The following is a 13737-nucleotide window of genomic DNA, read 5'->3' on the forward strand; positions in this document are numbered from 1 at the left end:
GCAGGTATGGTCTAAAAGTAAGACAGATGTAGGATTAGTAAAATCAGCAGACCCCATCAAATTCACCATTAAACCAAATGCTAAATTGCCCTCCCAAAGACAGTACCCACTTAAACGAGAGGCAGTAGAAGGAATACAGCCTATCATTACAGGATTAGAAACAGCAGGAGTTCTTAAACCAACAGTAAGCCCCTGTAACACCCCAATTTTTCCCATCAGAAAGCCCAACAGTAATGACTATAGATTAGTCCATGATCTAAGATTGATTAATGCTATTGTAGCAGAAGAAATACCAGTAGTACCCGACCCACACACACTACTGAGTAATATACCTCCAGGTACCAAATGGTTTACTGTGATTGATCTGTGTTCAGCATTCTTCAGTGTACCGGTCCATCCAGATTCCCAGTATTTATTTGCATTTACGCACAAAGGCCAACAATATACATATTCGCGATTACCACAGGGTTTCGTACACTCACCATCAATTTTCAATCGTGTACTGGCAAATGACTTAAATCACCTTGACATACCATCTACAATGTTGATGTATGTTGATGATATTCTGATTTGTTCTGTTTCTAAAGAGCAGTGTGAGAGAGACTCCATTACAGTGTTGACTGCTTTGGCAGAAGGAGGACACAAAGTAAGTAAACAAAAATTGCAATTCTGCCAGCAAACAGTGGAGTATCTCGGCAGGCAACTTAGTGGGGACAAGAGGTGTATTGCACCGTCCCAACTGGAAGCCATAACCCAAATGCCCAAACCTACGACTGTTGGTCACATGTTGTCTTTCCTTGGCATGGCAGGTTACAGCAGACCGTGGGTGTGTGATTATGCCATCAAAACGGCTCCACTGAGAGCAATGATTAAAGCCGCAGGTCAAGGACACCAGTCGGCTCAATTACAATGGACAGATGAGGCAGAGGGTGCGTTCCAGCTGCTGAAACAAGATCTCCAAACTGCTCCTGCTCTGGCCAATCCAGATTATGGCAAACCATTCCATCTCTATGTGGCTGAGCGACAAGGGTATGCATGTGCAGTATTGATGCAAGACACCCCAACAGGTAAACAGCCAATTTCTTATTACAGCACAAAATTAGATGGTGTCGAAGAAGGTTTGCCTCCCTGCTACCAGGGTTTGGCAGCAGCAGCCTTCGCCTACAAAAAGGCCTCAGTTATTACTATGGGCCACCCTGTTATTCTGTACACATCTAATCAATTACATGCACTGCTCACCAGCCCACGCTTTGTGATAACCCAAGCTCGTCGAACAGGTTATGAAGTTCTGCTTTCAGGACCTGATTTAACAATACAACGTTGTACCACCATTAACCCAGCCACAAGAATGGTATTGCCCACAGAAGGTGAGCCCCATGATTGTCTCCAGGAGACGGACACCTTCATGAAGGTAAGGGAGGACTTATACAATCATCCAATCCCATCTGATCTGACGCTGTTCGTAGACGGATCATGCGTCAGAGGTGACACAGGGAATAGAGCTGGATATGGAATAGTCCAACTTAACCCCGATGGGACCTTTACCAAGGTACAATCAATGAGTCTAGATCAACCTTGCTCTGCCCAATTGGCAGAGATAAAAGCATTAACAGCTGCATGTAAATTGGCTACTGGTAGAAGAGTGACAATCTATACTGACAGTGCATATGGATATGGGGTATGCCATATAAACGCTAGCATCTGGAAACAACGAGGGTTTGTTAGAACAGATGGCACCCCAGTGACACATGGGCAAGCTGTAGTGGAGCTAATAAAAGCTATGCAACTTCCATCTGCGTTAGCTATTGTAAAATGTGCTGCTCATCAAACAGCAAAAACACCTATTGCCATTGGAAATAACTTAGCAGATGAGGCAGCTAAAGAAGCCACAGGTTCAGCAGTACAGGGACCAATGGTTCATGTAGCTGAGTGTGAACCCATTACTAATTTGGCCTCCTTAATAGAAGCCCAAAATAACGTATCTGAAGCAGAAAAACGCCTGTGGGTACAAAGGGGGGCGGCTCGGTTAACACACCCCCACGATGGATTGTGGCGTAGTTCTCGAGGACATTTTGTACTACCTTTGTCCTTATTACCGACAGCCATTAAAATAATGCATGGACCTGATCATTGTTCACGAGCCCAAGTTGTTCAAAAGTTACAGGCAGTTTGGTGGTCACCTTATATGACACCTATGGTAGACAGAGAACTGGCCTTATGTCCACATTGCCCTAAGTACAATGTGCGTAAAATGTTTACTCAACCCTTAGCACATATCCCTATGCCAGACGGTCCGTTCCGCCATCTGATGATGGATTACGTAGACATGATAACTCGGGTTCAGGGAAAGAGGTATATGTTGGTGGTTGTTTGTAGGTTTAGCAGATGGGTAGAAGCATGTCCCACTGCTCATAATGACCACAAAGCAGCAGCACGTTTTTTTTGTAAAGAAGTTTTTCCCAGATTTGGCATGCCTGACACAATATCATCTGATAACGGACCACATTTTGTTTCACAGGTGATCCAGCAAATGTTTAAACTGTTGTGCATAAAACAAAAGTTTGGTTGTGTGTATCATCCCCAGTCACAGGGATCCGTGGAACGAGCTAACGGGATCCTGAAATCGAAGATCGCTAAGATAATAGCTGACAGCAACAACCGTTTGACTTGGGTGGACGCCTTGCCTGTTGCATTAATGGCAATGCGTTCTCAAACTAACCGCATAACCCATCTCACTCCTCATGAAATGCTTACAGGTCGACCAATGCCTCTCCCACAGGTTCGAGGACCCCAGCTGGCAGAGATTTCCCTAGCACAGCTTGAGCGTGAAATGGGGGACTACCTCAGGTCCTTAACCCGCATTCACAGGCTTATATTTCAACAGGTGAAAGCAGCTCACAGCCGAGACGAGACACACATTCCAGTGGACGTCAGGGACGTTCAAGTGGGTGACAGTGTGTTCATACGAGTCTTTAGACGTCAGTGGAACGAGCCTCGTAGGGAAGGCCCCTTTAAAGTTGTGCTTACCACTCCCACTGCCCTGAAAGTCGAAGGTAAGCCCTTCTGGTTTCACAAAAACCACTGCACCAGGCATCGGCCTCCAGACCCACCTGGACTCGATCCAGGACCGACGGGCTCTGCGCATGCTGACAGGGCAGCAACAAGTCTCCCTCCGCAGCACCCCTCTACTAGCTCACAAACTTTAGATGTTGCACCGGTGTCGGGCACTGATGCATCCCCACTCCCCTCAACGTCAGGCGTCCAAAGACGTTCGGCCCGCTTGGCAGCTCGCCAATCGCCAGGGTCAGGGGACTCTGAGGATGACAGTGTTCATTCTTATGCTTCCCATCCACCTTCTGATTCTGGTGGCAATGATGATGATCCTTCTGCCACTGAGACTTCTTCTGGGTCTCACCCAGATCCATCCGTCGTTCAGGCACTGGACGAACTTCTTTCTTCTGGCCCATCAGATGCTGGTGGAGTCCTGTCCCCTTCATATCCCTCACCTGCACCTTCCCCTCTCATCCCCTCCCTTTCCCCTTCCTCCTCCGAAGCGAGTGGGCCGCCGATCCACTCGGTCCCGCCCGCCCCATCGCCGTCTGGGCATCTCCCGTATGCGCCTTCTTCAGACTTTGATTAACTTTCTTGTTGTGTTAACCCTTTGTGGGTTAACAAGGGGGGATCTTATGAAAATTAATACTAACAGTGCACACACACATTTAATGCGTCACACACAAACATGTGCACTAGCAATGGTAACACTAGCTACTAACCGAGGGGTAATCAATAATAATGATGGAGAAAATTTATCACTAATGCATGTGCAAATCAAAGGATATGATTATGTAATGTCTGAAGAAATTTTAGGTAACTCAATGGGGAAACATTGGCTTGGAGTTCCACAAAGCATGGACTGCCGTGAGGATGGGATGGTGATCATTGAGGTAAGATGCAAAATGAACATATGCCAAAACACATTAACAGAGCAGGTAATGACGGTAGGGAAAGCGCATAGAATGGTAAAATTGGTAAACAAAAGGCAGAAAAGAGATCTAGACAAATTAAAGACTGCACACTGGGAGACCAATATGTTCCAACAATGGATTCAGTACTCTGTCCAGGCAATGTTCAAAGCCAAAAAGCGCCCTAAAGATGATTGTATAGCCTGCTATAATGCTAAAAAATTACCAGCCCTTCAGATTATTCCCGGAAGTAAAATAGGCGACTGCCCAGATGTAACGGAGTGCTTTGCCCATTGTGCCATGCAGATGGCCGGAGGTCTTGCATCATTATCAAAAGACCACACGATATGCCCCAGAGCGCTGAACTTCTCAATAAATGATGTAATGAGCACTTTCTCTCTTCCACCAGTAGTACAAAAACCGGCTGAACTGATTTTTCCGTTTTGTATAGCCCGAGGGAAAGAACTGGAAACAGTGACTAATAGATCCTCTAGACAGATGTGGACAACGGATAGACTGGTTACATGTAGTAATAGGACATGGTACCCACCAACAGCAGAAGGGAACCTCACCTACCACATTAAGTTTTGTCAAACGAGTCCCAATGCCACCGTACGCTGTGAACAAGTAGTACCAGATGGGGGACATGTCATCTATGAGTTCCAACCTTCAAGTGTATCTCAGTATCGAATACTGAGCCTGGCGAGGGGATCTGTCCCCTTAGGTGACATTTTTTGGATGTGCCATAATGAGACACAAATGTTGGCCACATTACCCCCTCAGTGGGAAGGCATCTGTGCACCAGTAATGCTGACAGGACAACTCAAGTTAATAGTAAATAACCTAATAAGTACAAATGTAACATCTAATGAGATACCCAACCGCGCTAAAAGAAGTACTTCCCCTAAACATGAGTGGAAGAAATCAGATGAGGTATATATTTCTTGGGATCAGATCCCATATGGAGTACCTAAAGACCAGGTTGCCATAGGGAGTGATTGGATAGAAAGCGGAAGAGTGGCTGGTGCGGTGCCAATTTGGGGAACTATTGCCAATGCGCAGTACATAGCTCGAAATAGTAGATGGGTGAATCTCCTATGGTATAATCAACAAAGATTTATAAACTTTACAATAAACGGCCTGGATTTGGTAAAGGAACAATTGCATGCAACTTCACTAATGGTTCTACAACATAGGTTCGTGCTAGAATCCCGCATGGCTGGAGACCAAGGAATATGTGATTATATAGGGGAAGATTGTTGTACTTTAATCCCCATGCACACAGATGTAAATGGTAGCCTCACAGGAGTCCTACAGGAAATGAAACGAATGAGGGATGAACATGTGCTGCAGTCTAATTGGAACACCCAGCTGAAGGGATTCTGGGATTGGTTTCACAAACTTGGAAGGGGAAAATATCTTGAGGCAGCAGGAATGATTTTAGGGGCAGTAATACTGATTATATTGATAGTTGTGTGTTGCATCATACCCCTTGTTCGGGGACTGGTCTCAAGACTTGTTGTAAGTGTAACTGGTCAGTTCCCAGTTGTAGAGATACAATTGGACCAAGAGATATAAAACATAACCATGATCACCTTCCACCCTCACCAGGTACGTGCATTTCTTTAATAACAACAGTGTATATATATAAATATTTTGCATAACAATGACTTATATACTTACTCACGTAGATATGGCAACTTGCATGCTGAATAATCCATAGATATAAGAGATAATATGCCTTCAGATGATGCCTAAATTTGCCATACTATGTCCCCACAGGTAGATTATTGAACATGGCAGAGGCTAGTTATGATGAATATGAAGAAAACCAAATGAATTTACGAGCTGCACTGGCGTCGTTAGGCCCATCACTAGGGGTAGGATGCCCATATCTTCCTCCCAGGCACCTACTAGATCCTGCAGAGGGGCCAAGCAGTGCACCTTCGGGTTGGAGCAAACCTATGATGACACCCAGCAGGCAGCCTGAGGATCAACCGATGATGACACCCAGCAGGCAGCCTGATGATCAACCACCATTACCTACTGGGAAGCCACTGTCCATCTCGTCATCACCGGGGAACCTCAGTATCGATTTCGGCCCAACCAGCACCCCTGCCAGTCCTGAGAATTCCGAGGATCGACGACCACCGTCACCCCACCAATATAATTATCCGCCACCACCCATTCCAGGCGTACTGGCTATGTTCATGGTCATAGCAGATGACATAAAGCTTGATCTTGCCGAAGCTCATCATGTTGCAAAGTTCTTGGCTCATCCGCTGGAGTCCTATGATACCAACGCTGACCTTAAGCCTGAAATCACCTCTATGACCACAGCAGTTTATGCCCAATTCATGAAGGGTCTGGCGCACCCCGAGCCACGTCGGTCCTTTGAACGGATGCGCCGCACCCTGTACAAACGCAAAGTAAAGGCTGGGAATCGGCAGCTGACCCGAGACAATCTGGAACTGAGGCAGCAACTTCGGGATGCACAGCAGACCATTATCAACCTACAAGAGCAGGTGGTGCAACTTCGAGATGCACAGCAGACCATTATCGACCTACAAGAGCAGGTGATGCAGCTGACCGCTGATCTGCAGCATATGGCTCCCTATACCCAGGGGGGCCCGAACGGAGGGCAGAATTATGGACAGAATTATGGAGGCTATTATTATTATTAATATATCAACTTCAACGCCATAACTGGATATAAGGACAATGCTGATTATTGATGATTATGCATACCTTTGTTAAACATATTGGTAGGATTGTATACTTTATGTGACAGTACAATTACTGTGCAGGAGAGTGCCACATGGTTACTCCTATGTTGGTTGTAATGACGGTCCTTTGACCACTAGAAGATGTGTTTGCCTGGCATAGTCCGGGCCTGATGAAGCTTTTTGTTTGTGTTTGTGTATGTATGGGTGTGAAATACCACCAATGTAGGGGATAAATGCAGTGACCTCGTAACACAAGATGCTGCTTGGGCATTGGTATTTGCCTCTGCTGAGAAAACAGAATTAGAAAATCTTGCTACAAAAAAAGTAAGCAACGAGGACGGGTCCTCTTAAGGGAGCCAAGAGGGGGATCCCTCTTTGTTTTTGTATATTCTGTTTTCTGCATTTTATTAGTTTAATATTTACTCAGACACCACCACATCTTATATTACTCACTTCTACTATATGGTGTGTGTTTAATCTCACGTTTGGTTTAGTGTGCACAATATATATATATAAACTTTTGTCACTTGGGTGAGTTCACATTTAAGGTGTTTTAGATTAGTTATCACCTGCATAATCACGTAATTGATCCTTTTAGGATCAAAGGGGGGAATGTTGTGTATTAATCTGCACTAATCATAAGATAAAATAAAGTTAATGTTTTATAAGTTTAAAGTTGTTTTCCCAAATACTGTTATAAGAGCAATTCAAGGCCAAAAAGGAAAAGAAAAAAAACAGAGCAATGAATGGAGCCATTCAAGGCCAGAGAGGAGAAAAGCAGAGCAGTGAGTATGTGTAACTATTGCACCTGGCCCCAATAGGAGTGAAGTCTGCAGGACAACGCAGGGTTGAGGCCCCTTAGTGATAAGAAAGCACACTCAATAAAAATGAAATATTTGACATCTCAAGGTTGCCCAGCTCAGCAAAATTTGGCCATACAAAAAGAGTTGTTATTTTCAAGGCACACGGAGCGGTAATGGTCCCAGAAAGGGTGATGCTTTGACTAAGATACGAGGGGGGAGCAGTAGGCCAGACTGACATGGCTTGAAGCAAGGGAAAGATGTGTTCTGACATGTTTGTGACTAAACCGTCATAAGTTTCTGATTTGAATGCACCAGATGTTTTCATGGCCTGAGAGATTGCTCTCACAAGAATGAGATGTGTCTATGAATGTCACCGTGTTTTGCAGATAAATATCAATGTGACCTTTACCAAAGACTGAAATATGTTCTGAAGGGGGTTTTCCACCGATAAGAAATGTATAAAAGGGAGCTGTGTTCACCATTTGTTCAGCTTCGGCTCACCGGTGACCAGCTCAGTGTGAATGTGTTGTGTTTAGCAATAAACACACTGGACCCGGACTCAGCTGCCTCTGCCTAAATTTTTTGATCTTTGTTTGAGACTTTTTCTGCTTTTTAAGAACTTTGAATTTTTATAAAACTTAGCTTCAATTTTAAGTCGTCAAGAAGAGAATTATAGACGACACTATGTTACGTCACATCTAATTGTGGGAAAATCTGCAGCGTTGACAGCTGTCCAGCAGACAGTCACTAAACTTTCCACAGGGGAGTGTAAGCCAGGGAGATCAGGCTAAATAAGCTGACAGCATAGAGTCCTGTGTCCAAGCATACAAATTAATAGTTGAGGGGAGGGAAAAGCTTTGATAGAGACTGGTTCCCAAACATCCTCTTAACAGGAACCAAAAATTGCTTTGGAGAAAATCCACAACATCTGTACTGAACCCATAGCCAACTCACGCAGACATGTCCAGGACAAAGTCAGTGTCCTGTCTTTGCTAAAGATGAGAGTACTAAGCTAAGATGTCCTAAACCTCCCTCTCAGATGAATGTCAACATTTCTTTGGAGTTGAAAGTCAAGTTTCCAACATCTCTCTGCCAACAGGTTTTATGGAAGTGCCGCATTTAGTAAACCAGCATTACTGAGCATTTTTTTTCACTATAAGTACCAATACCTTGACCATAATCTAAAGTGCATGGTACCAATGTGTGTGACTGGTCAAAAAACTGGCTGAACATACGCCATATGGAATTATGGAGTGTTTGTAAAAGAACAAGACACACTTGAGCCACTAATACAGTCAAGTAAAAGGTCGCTATGGAAGCAATCCGATCTCCCTGAACTAATAAAAGCCATGAGGTTCATGTGAAAGAAACCCCTAGCCAAGTTTTATTTGCATATACATGCGACCACTTACACCATAATTACTTTTTGAATAGTTTCAGTGCTAGGACCAATTCTCTTAACTATAAATGACCCCAATTTGTAGAATTATTAGACAGCATGGGATTTATTTCCACTGTTATGCTGATGAAACTCAGCTATATCTGTCTATAAATCCAGATGAAGCTAACCCATTACATAGATTACAGGCATGTCTTGAAGACATAAAAGCCTGGTTGACTCTTAACTTTCTGATGCGCAGCTTTGGCACAGAGGCAAAGCGTGCAACCCAAGCATAGAGGCCTCAGTCCATAACATAGCTGTCACAGGTTTGAGTCCTAGCGTGTTGACCTTGCCTTATGTCACCCCTCTCTCTCACGCACAGTTTGTCTGTCTGCTATCAAACAGAGGCTGCTAATGCCCAAAAATAGCTGAATTTTAATCAGTGCTTAAGTAAGTGACCTGTAATCACAGCAATACAATGAATTGAGGAAATGTTATTCTTAGAAAAACTCTTTATAACTTTCTTCAATTTTAATAACTATAAATATTTTTTTGTGTACATCTAGGCTTAACTTCGCTTGTTGGCTTGTTAGGATAACCTATTTTTTTTCTATTTGCTGTATGACAAAATACTAAGGATGAGGATTATTTAAAAAAGTTTCAGAGATGTTTAAGCGTGATATAACATTTGTGTTTGGCTTGAGTGAAACATTTGGGTATCCTCCATCAAGCTTCTTAAAATATATATATATTATATGGAAAAAATTCTAATATCTACTCTTCCTGAAGCACAATGAGTAAGATACTTTTATGATCAGGGTTATCAAAGATTATGTTGGCTGTCTTAGGTTAACATTTTGAAAAAGAAAAGTTACTCTTTTGAGTCCTTTATATGCTCCAAGATGATAAATGTGGAGGAAAATACCAGAGAAAAGGGGAGATTGAGATCCTTGTTCAAATATCCTGCCAACAGAAATGACAGAAGCCACCCGGTCTTTAGAGAAAAGGGTGAGTACACTGACTGCATCAAATGTGTGAATGTTCCCATTGTACAGACATTCTCATACATGTCGCTGTATTATCAGGGAAGAGGAAAAGAGGGAATTTGGAGAATATAACTCATTTTGTAGCTAATCAGTGTCTTACACTTAGGTCCAGGTTATGTGGAGGTGAAAGTTTCCCAGCTGAATTGTAGCCCAGGATTTTTAACAGTACTTGTGTCATTTGTATTTCACAATCCATTTCACACTATGACCATTATGGCATTAAGATCCAAGACTGACTCTTGCACACCTTCACAGGATGGACACTTTGACATTATGAAGAAGAAGGCTGCCATTCATTTTTGATTTTATGCAACTTTTGATATAACCAAGATATGTCCAGAGACAAATTTTCATAAGTCCGTTGAAATCAATCACCTCACTAAATGATTCATGGTTAGATTTTTGGCCTAATGTTTAATATTTAATAAGAGCATATAATCAGTCCTGCTAGAAATGATTTTAAATATATGATCAAAGGAAAAGCTGAAAGTTCAACTCCTAATGATAGATCTGATAGGTTTTCACACATTCTGTACCTATCACTGCAGGTCTAGATGGAGCAACTCAAGGTTTATTTAAACATATATAACAAACTCCTCAGCTGCAACAAGTCATGAAGACATTGGCACAATACCAACAATTATAAAACCTTTTTTAAATGAAGGTAGTGTTCGGTTGTCCAAGCAGTGTTGTATGACAAGGTTTGCATTTTTGCCTGTGTGTTGTCTGGTAATACTCAACCCCTCAGGCTGCACTTGGAGCACATTCCTAAGCCAGGGGCTCAGGCTTAGCATAATAAAAAAAAAAAAGGTAAGTTATGAATTTCTGAGCATGCTGTCTGTGCAGAGGTACCGATGGTAAATATGTTCGATTTATAAATGTGTTGTATCCCAGCTATTTTTTAGAATACAAAAGAGGTTATATCTACTGATCATTAGGGAGTCCTTCTTTAATTAGCTTTAATCGCTCCAGGCCGAGTGTAAAAAGTTTAGATTTTCGATCTGAAAAAAATCTTTTGCTGAAAGTACATGTCAGCAGTCTTTACTTGATCATTTACACATGAACAGTTGGAAAATGCACAACTGCAGAAAAATTGTTGGCTTGAATCCCGGCCAAGATTTTGCTGTGATGAATTTATATTTTCTTGTTTCTGTTTGCATTCACCCTAAGCATTTGGTACAGTGTTTGTACTAGAAATCTTAGCTGGTTGTAATTTATGTTGTAATGAAGAGGGGAGGGAATGGCTTTTTTCCCTAGATGAAAAAACAGACATAAAGAATGCATCTTTTTTTGTTTGTCACCCCAGTAAATAACAAAGCAATAAATAGCTGGATTATTTCTTTTAATCAATAACACTAGAAAGAGCTTAGAAACTGCAGTTTCAGGTGAAAAGCACAAAAAGGAAGTTGCTATTTAATTTTTCCAGCTGCCAAATCATGTGCCTATTTTAGCTTATATGGATGACATAATCTAACTGCTAAACACCCTAACTTCCAGAAAATTTCAGATAGATTTGCATCCAGCCTTTCTCACTTTGCGACACTTTGGAAGGAAGTAACTGTATGGGGCTTCATTTGTTTAATTTTTTTACTGAGATGATTCCGTCTCAACTACAGAGGGGATCAAATTTCTGCAAATATAATTTGACATAATTTGTAAGTTTATGTTATGGAAATTCAGAGTCACCACTATCAAGTTTAGGGTACTCTTAATTTCAAAAGTTAGATTCTTCTCCAGTCGTTTTTTGCAATCCCCCCCACTTCTCCCAACATGAAGTGCACCTTGCTTCTTAGTTTGGCTTGCAACCTTAGCTCACCTAAAGGGATCAGAGGATAGGTTGCACTTCCCTTTTGCCTCTGAAAAGTGTTTTATAAAAATGAGGATATATTCCTAATTTTATTTGAAAGTGGCAATTTTAAAAAAAATGCAGCCGATTTAAAAACATAACATATTTCAAACACCTTTTCATAAATATAACATATTCAAAAATTCAACATTATTAAAAAACATAACCTGTTGCTTTTATGAATACACTGTTTTGTTTTTGAATATGTTGTTGCCTTTTCTAATTTGTAGTTGTGATTAGATTTGATCAAGTAATTTGCACATCAGGGCCACCATAGTAAATTTTCAAAAATAAGTATTTTCCGGAATATAAGCTGCTAGGTCCACACTTTGAACCATGCGGCTTATAAAAAGGTGCAGCTATTCGGTGGCGTTTTCCTAATCGCTGGAGGAGGAAGTAATAGTTGGAAATGAAAGAATAAATGGCTAATTTTCTTTTAGCACATGAACATACTAGCAGCAGGCACAACGGATAACAAATGTCCCAAATTCACACATTTTGACATTTATTAAAAGCTGACATTTATCATCAGCTACATAGGGCTGCCAGACCAATGAGGTGACTGGGCTTAACTCCTGTACAGCTGAAATAAAGAGCGGACAAAGCCTGATCTTTGAGTAGAAGCTATTACTGCTGCGAGCCACCAAGCTATCTGGATGTCACTACCCGATCCGTTCTGTGCATGCACGATATACATCTGTGTGTCCATAAATAATGTAAAAGTGGTAGTAAAATTACTTATTTCTATCATTAACTCACTAAAAAATACTAATATACATCTTTAAAAAATGTTTTATGACTTGCTATGACTTTATGAAACTGCTTCTCTGACATCATCAGACATGCTCTGACCAGTCCGGAAGAATATGATTAAACCATGTTTATCTGCATATTAGTTGTTTCTTTCTTTAGATTACGCACTATATACCATTAGGTTAAAATGAAATGAAAACATAAAACTCAAACGGATTAAATTATTTTTTTTAATCCAAAACCTAAAAAGTTGGACAGAAGTAGCTTAGGATCCCATTTCCCATTTCACAGAAAGGATTTTAAGGCATTTATTTTCTCAGGAAATACATTATCAACCTTTAATACATTATATTTTAGTATGTTTACTATTTTTGGGGAGGTAAATGCGTCATTTAGGTCTTTTTTGACAAAGAGAAAGCAAGTTGATTGCATCGACTCATTGACTCGAATGCAATCCCACACACTAAGCATGCTTGTAGCGACAGTGGAGAGAAAAAACTCTGTTTTAACAATGACAATGACAATATGATGGCGCATGCACAGAACAGATAATGCTTCCGGGACGGATTGGGTAGTGACACTCCGACACTCCGACACTTCGTCCCTAGTCCATGGGTTATATGTAGAGCTCCCCCTATAGGTTTGTTGGGTGATAGTTCAGTGGATATCAGTGTCTTATAGCACTGTGCGGATTATATATGTACATTTCCAGCTTTTTAAAAAACTTTATCGGCCGGGACTTATACTGAGGTGCACTTTATACTCTGGAAAAGATATTTTCCAGTAAAAAAATACACAATGTCTCTTTAAGAGTTATTCTGTGTTCTGGTCATATTTGATATAAATGTATGCTGTACCATGAACATACTCAGCTCCAGTAAAAAATTATATTTAAAAGAAAATCGTCAAACTTTCATTGGGTTATTGAAAGCAGAGTAGAAAATTATTAGAGTAAGATTTAAGATATATCTGAATAAAAAATAATAAAACTTTTCAGAGCTACCTAAAGAGGCTCCAAGACCTGCTGTGATTTGTTTTATCAGCTAAATTTTTAATAAGTAACCTGGACTTTCCAACTTTAACTGGGTCATAATAAAGAGGAAGAGTGTAGCATTCTTCAGCTAGATCTTAATTCTGTGGAAAGATGTTTTATTTAAAAATGGATTTAGTCTTGTGTGTTTCTTATAATACTGACAGATTTAAGATCTAGGTTTTGTGCT

General features: G+C 41.2%; 1 protein-coding gene across 1 annotated transcript; it reads left to right on the forward strand.

Moving 5' to 3' along the window:
- The first annotated feature begins 5385 nt into the window (after positions 1 to 5385).
- LOC119788596 lies at positions 5386 to 7894 on the forward strand. Its single transcript, XM_038293108.1, has 2 exons — positions 5386 to 5943; positions 5980 to 7894. The coding sequence occupies exons 1-2, from the start codon at positions 5759 to 5761 to the stop codon at positions 6644 to 6646; spliced, it is 852 nt and encodes a 283-aa protein (XP_038149036.1). The 5' UTR covers positions 5386 to 5758; the 3' UTR covers positions 6647 to 7894.
- Positions 7895 to 13737: the final 5843 nt, after the last annotated feature.

Source organism: Cyprinodon tularosa, unplaced genomic scaffold (assembly GCF_016077235.1).
Source record: "Cyprinodon tularosa strain WSP-4 unplaced genomic scaffold, ASM1607723v1 ctg320, whole genome shotgun sequence".
Classification (NCBI taxonomy): domain Eukaryota; kingdom Metazoa; phylum Chordata; class Actinopteri; order Cyprinodontiformes; family Cyprinodontidae; genus Cyprinodon; species Cyprinodon tularosa.

Coding starts and splice junctions, on each gene's coding strand:
- LOC119788596 (XM_038293108.1), top strand. CDS start 5,759: ATGGCAGAGGCTAGTTATGATGAATATGAAGAAAACCAAATGAATTTA. Junction 5,944..5,979: donor CCTATGATGACACCCAGCAG/GCAGCCTGAGGA, acceptor GACACCCAGCAG/GCAGCCTGATGATCAACCAC.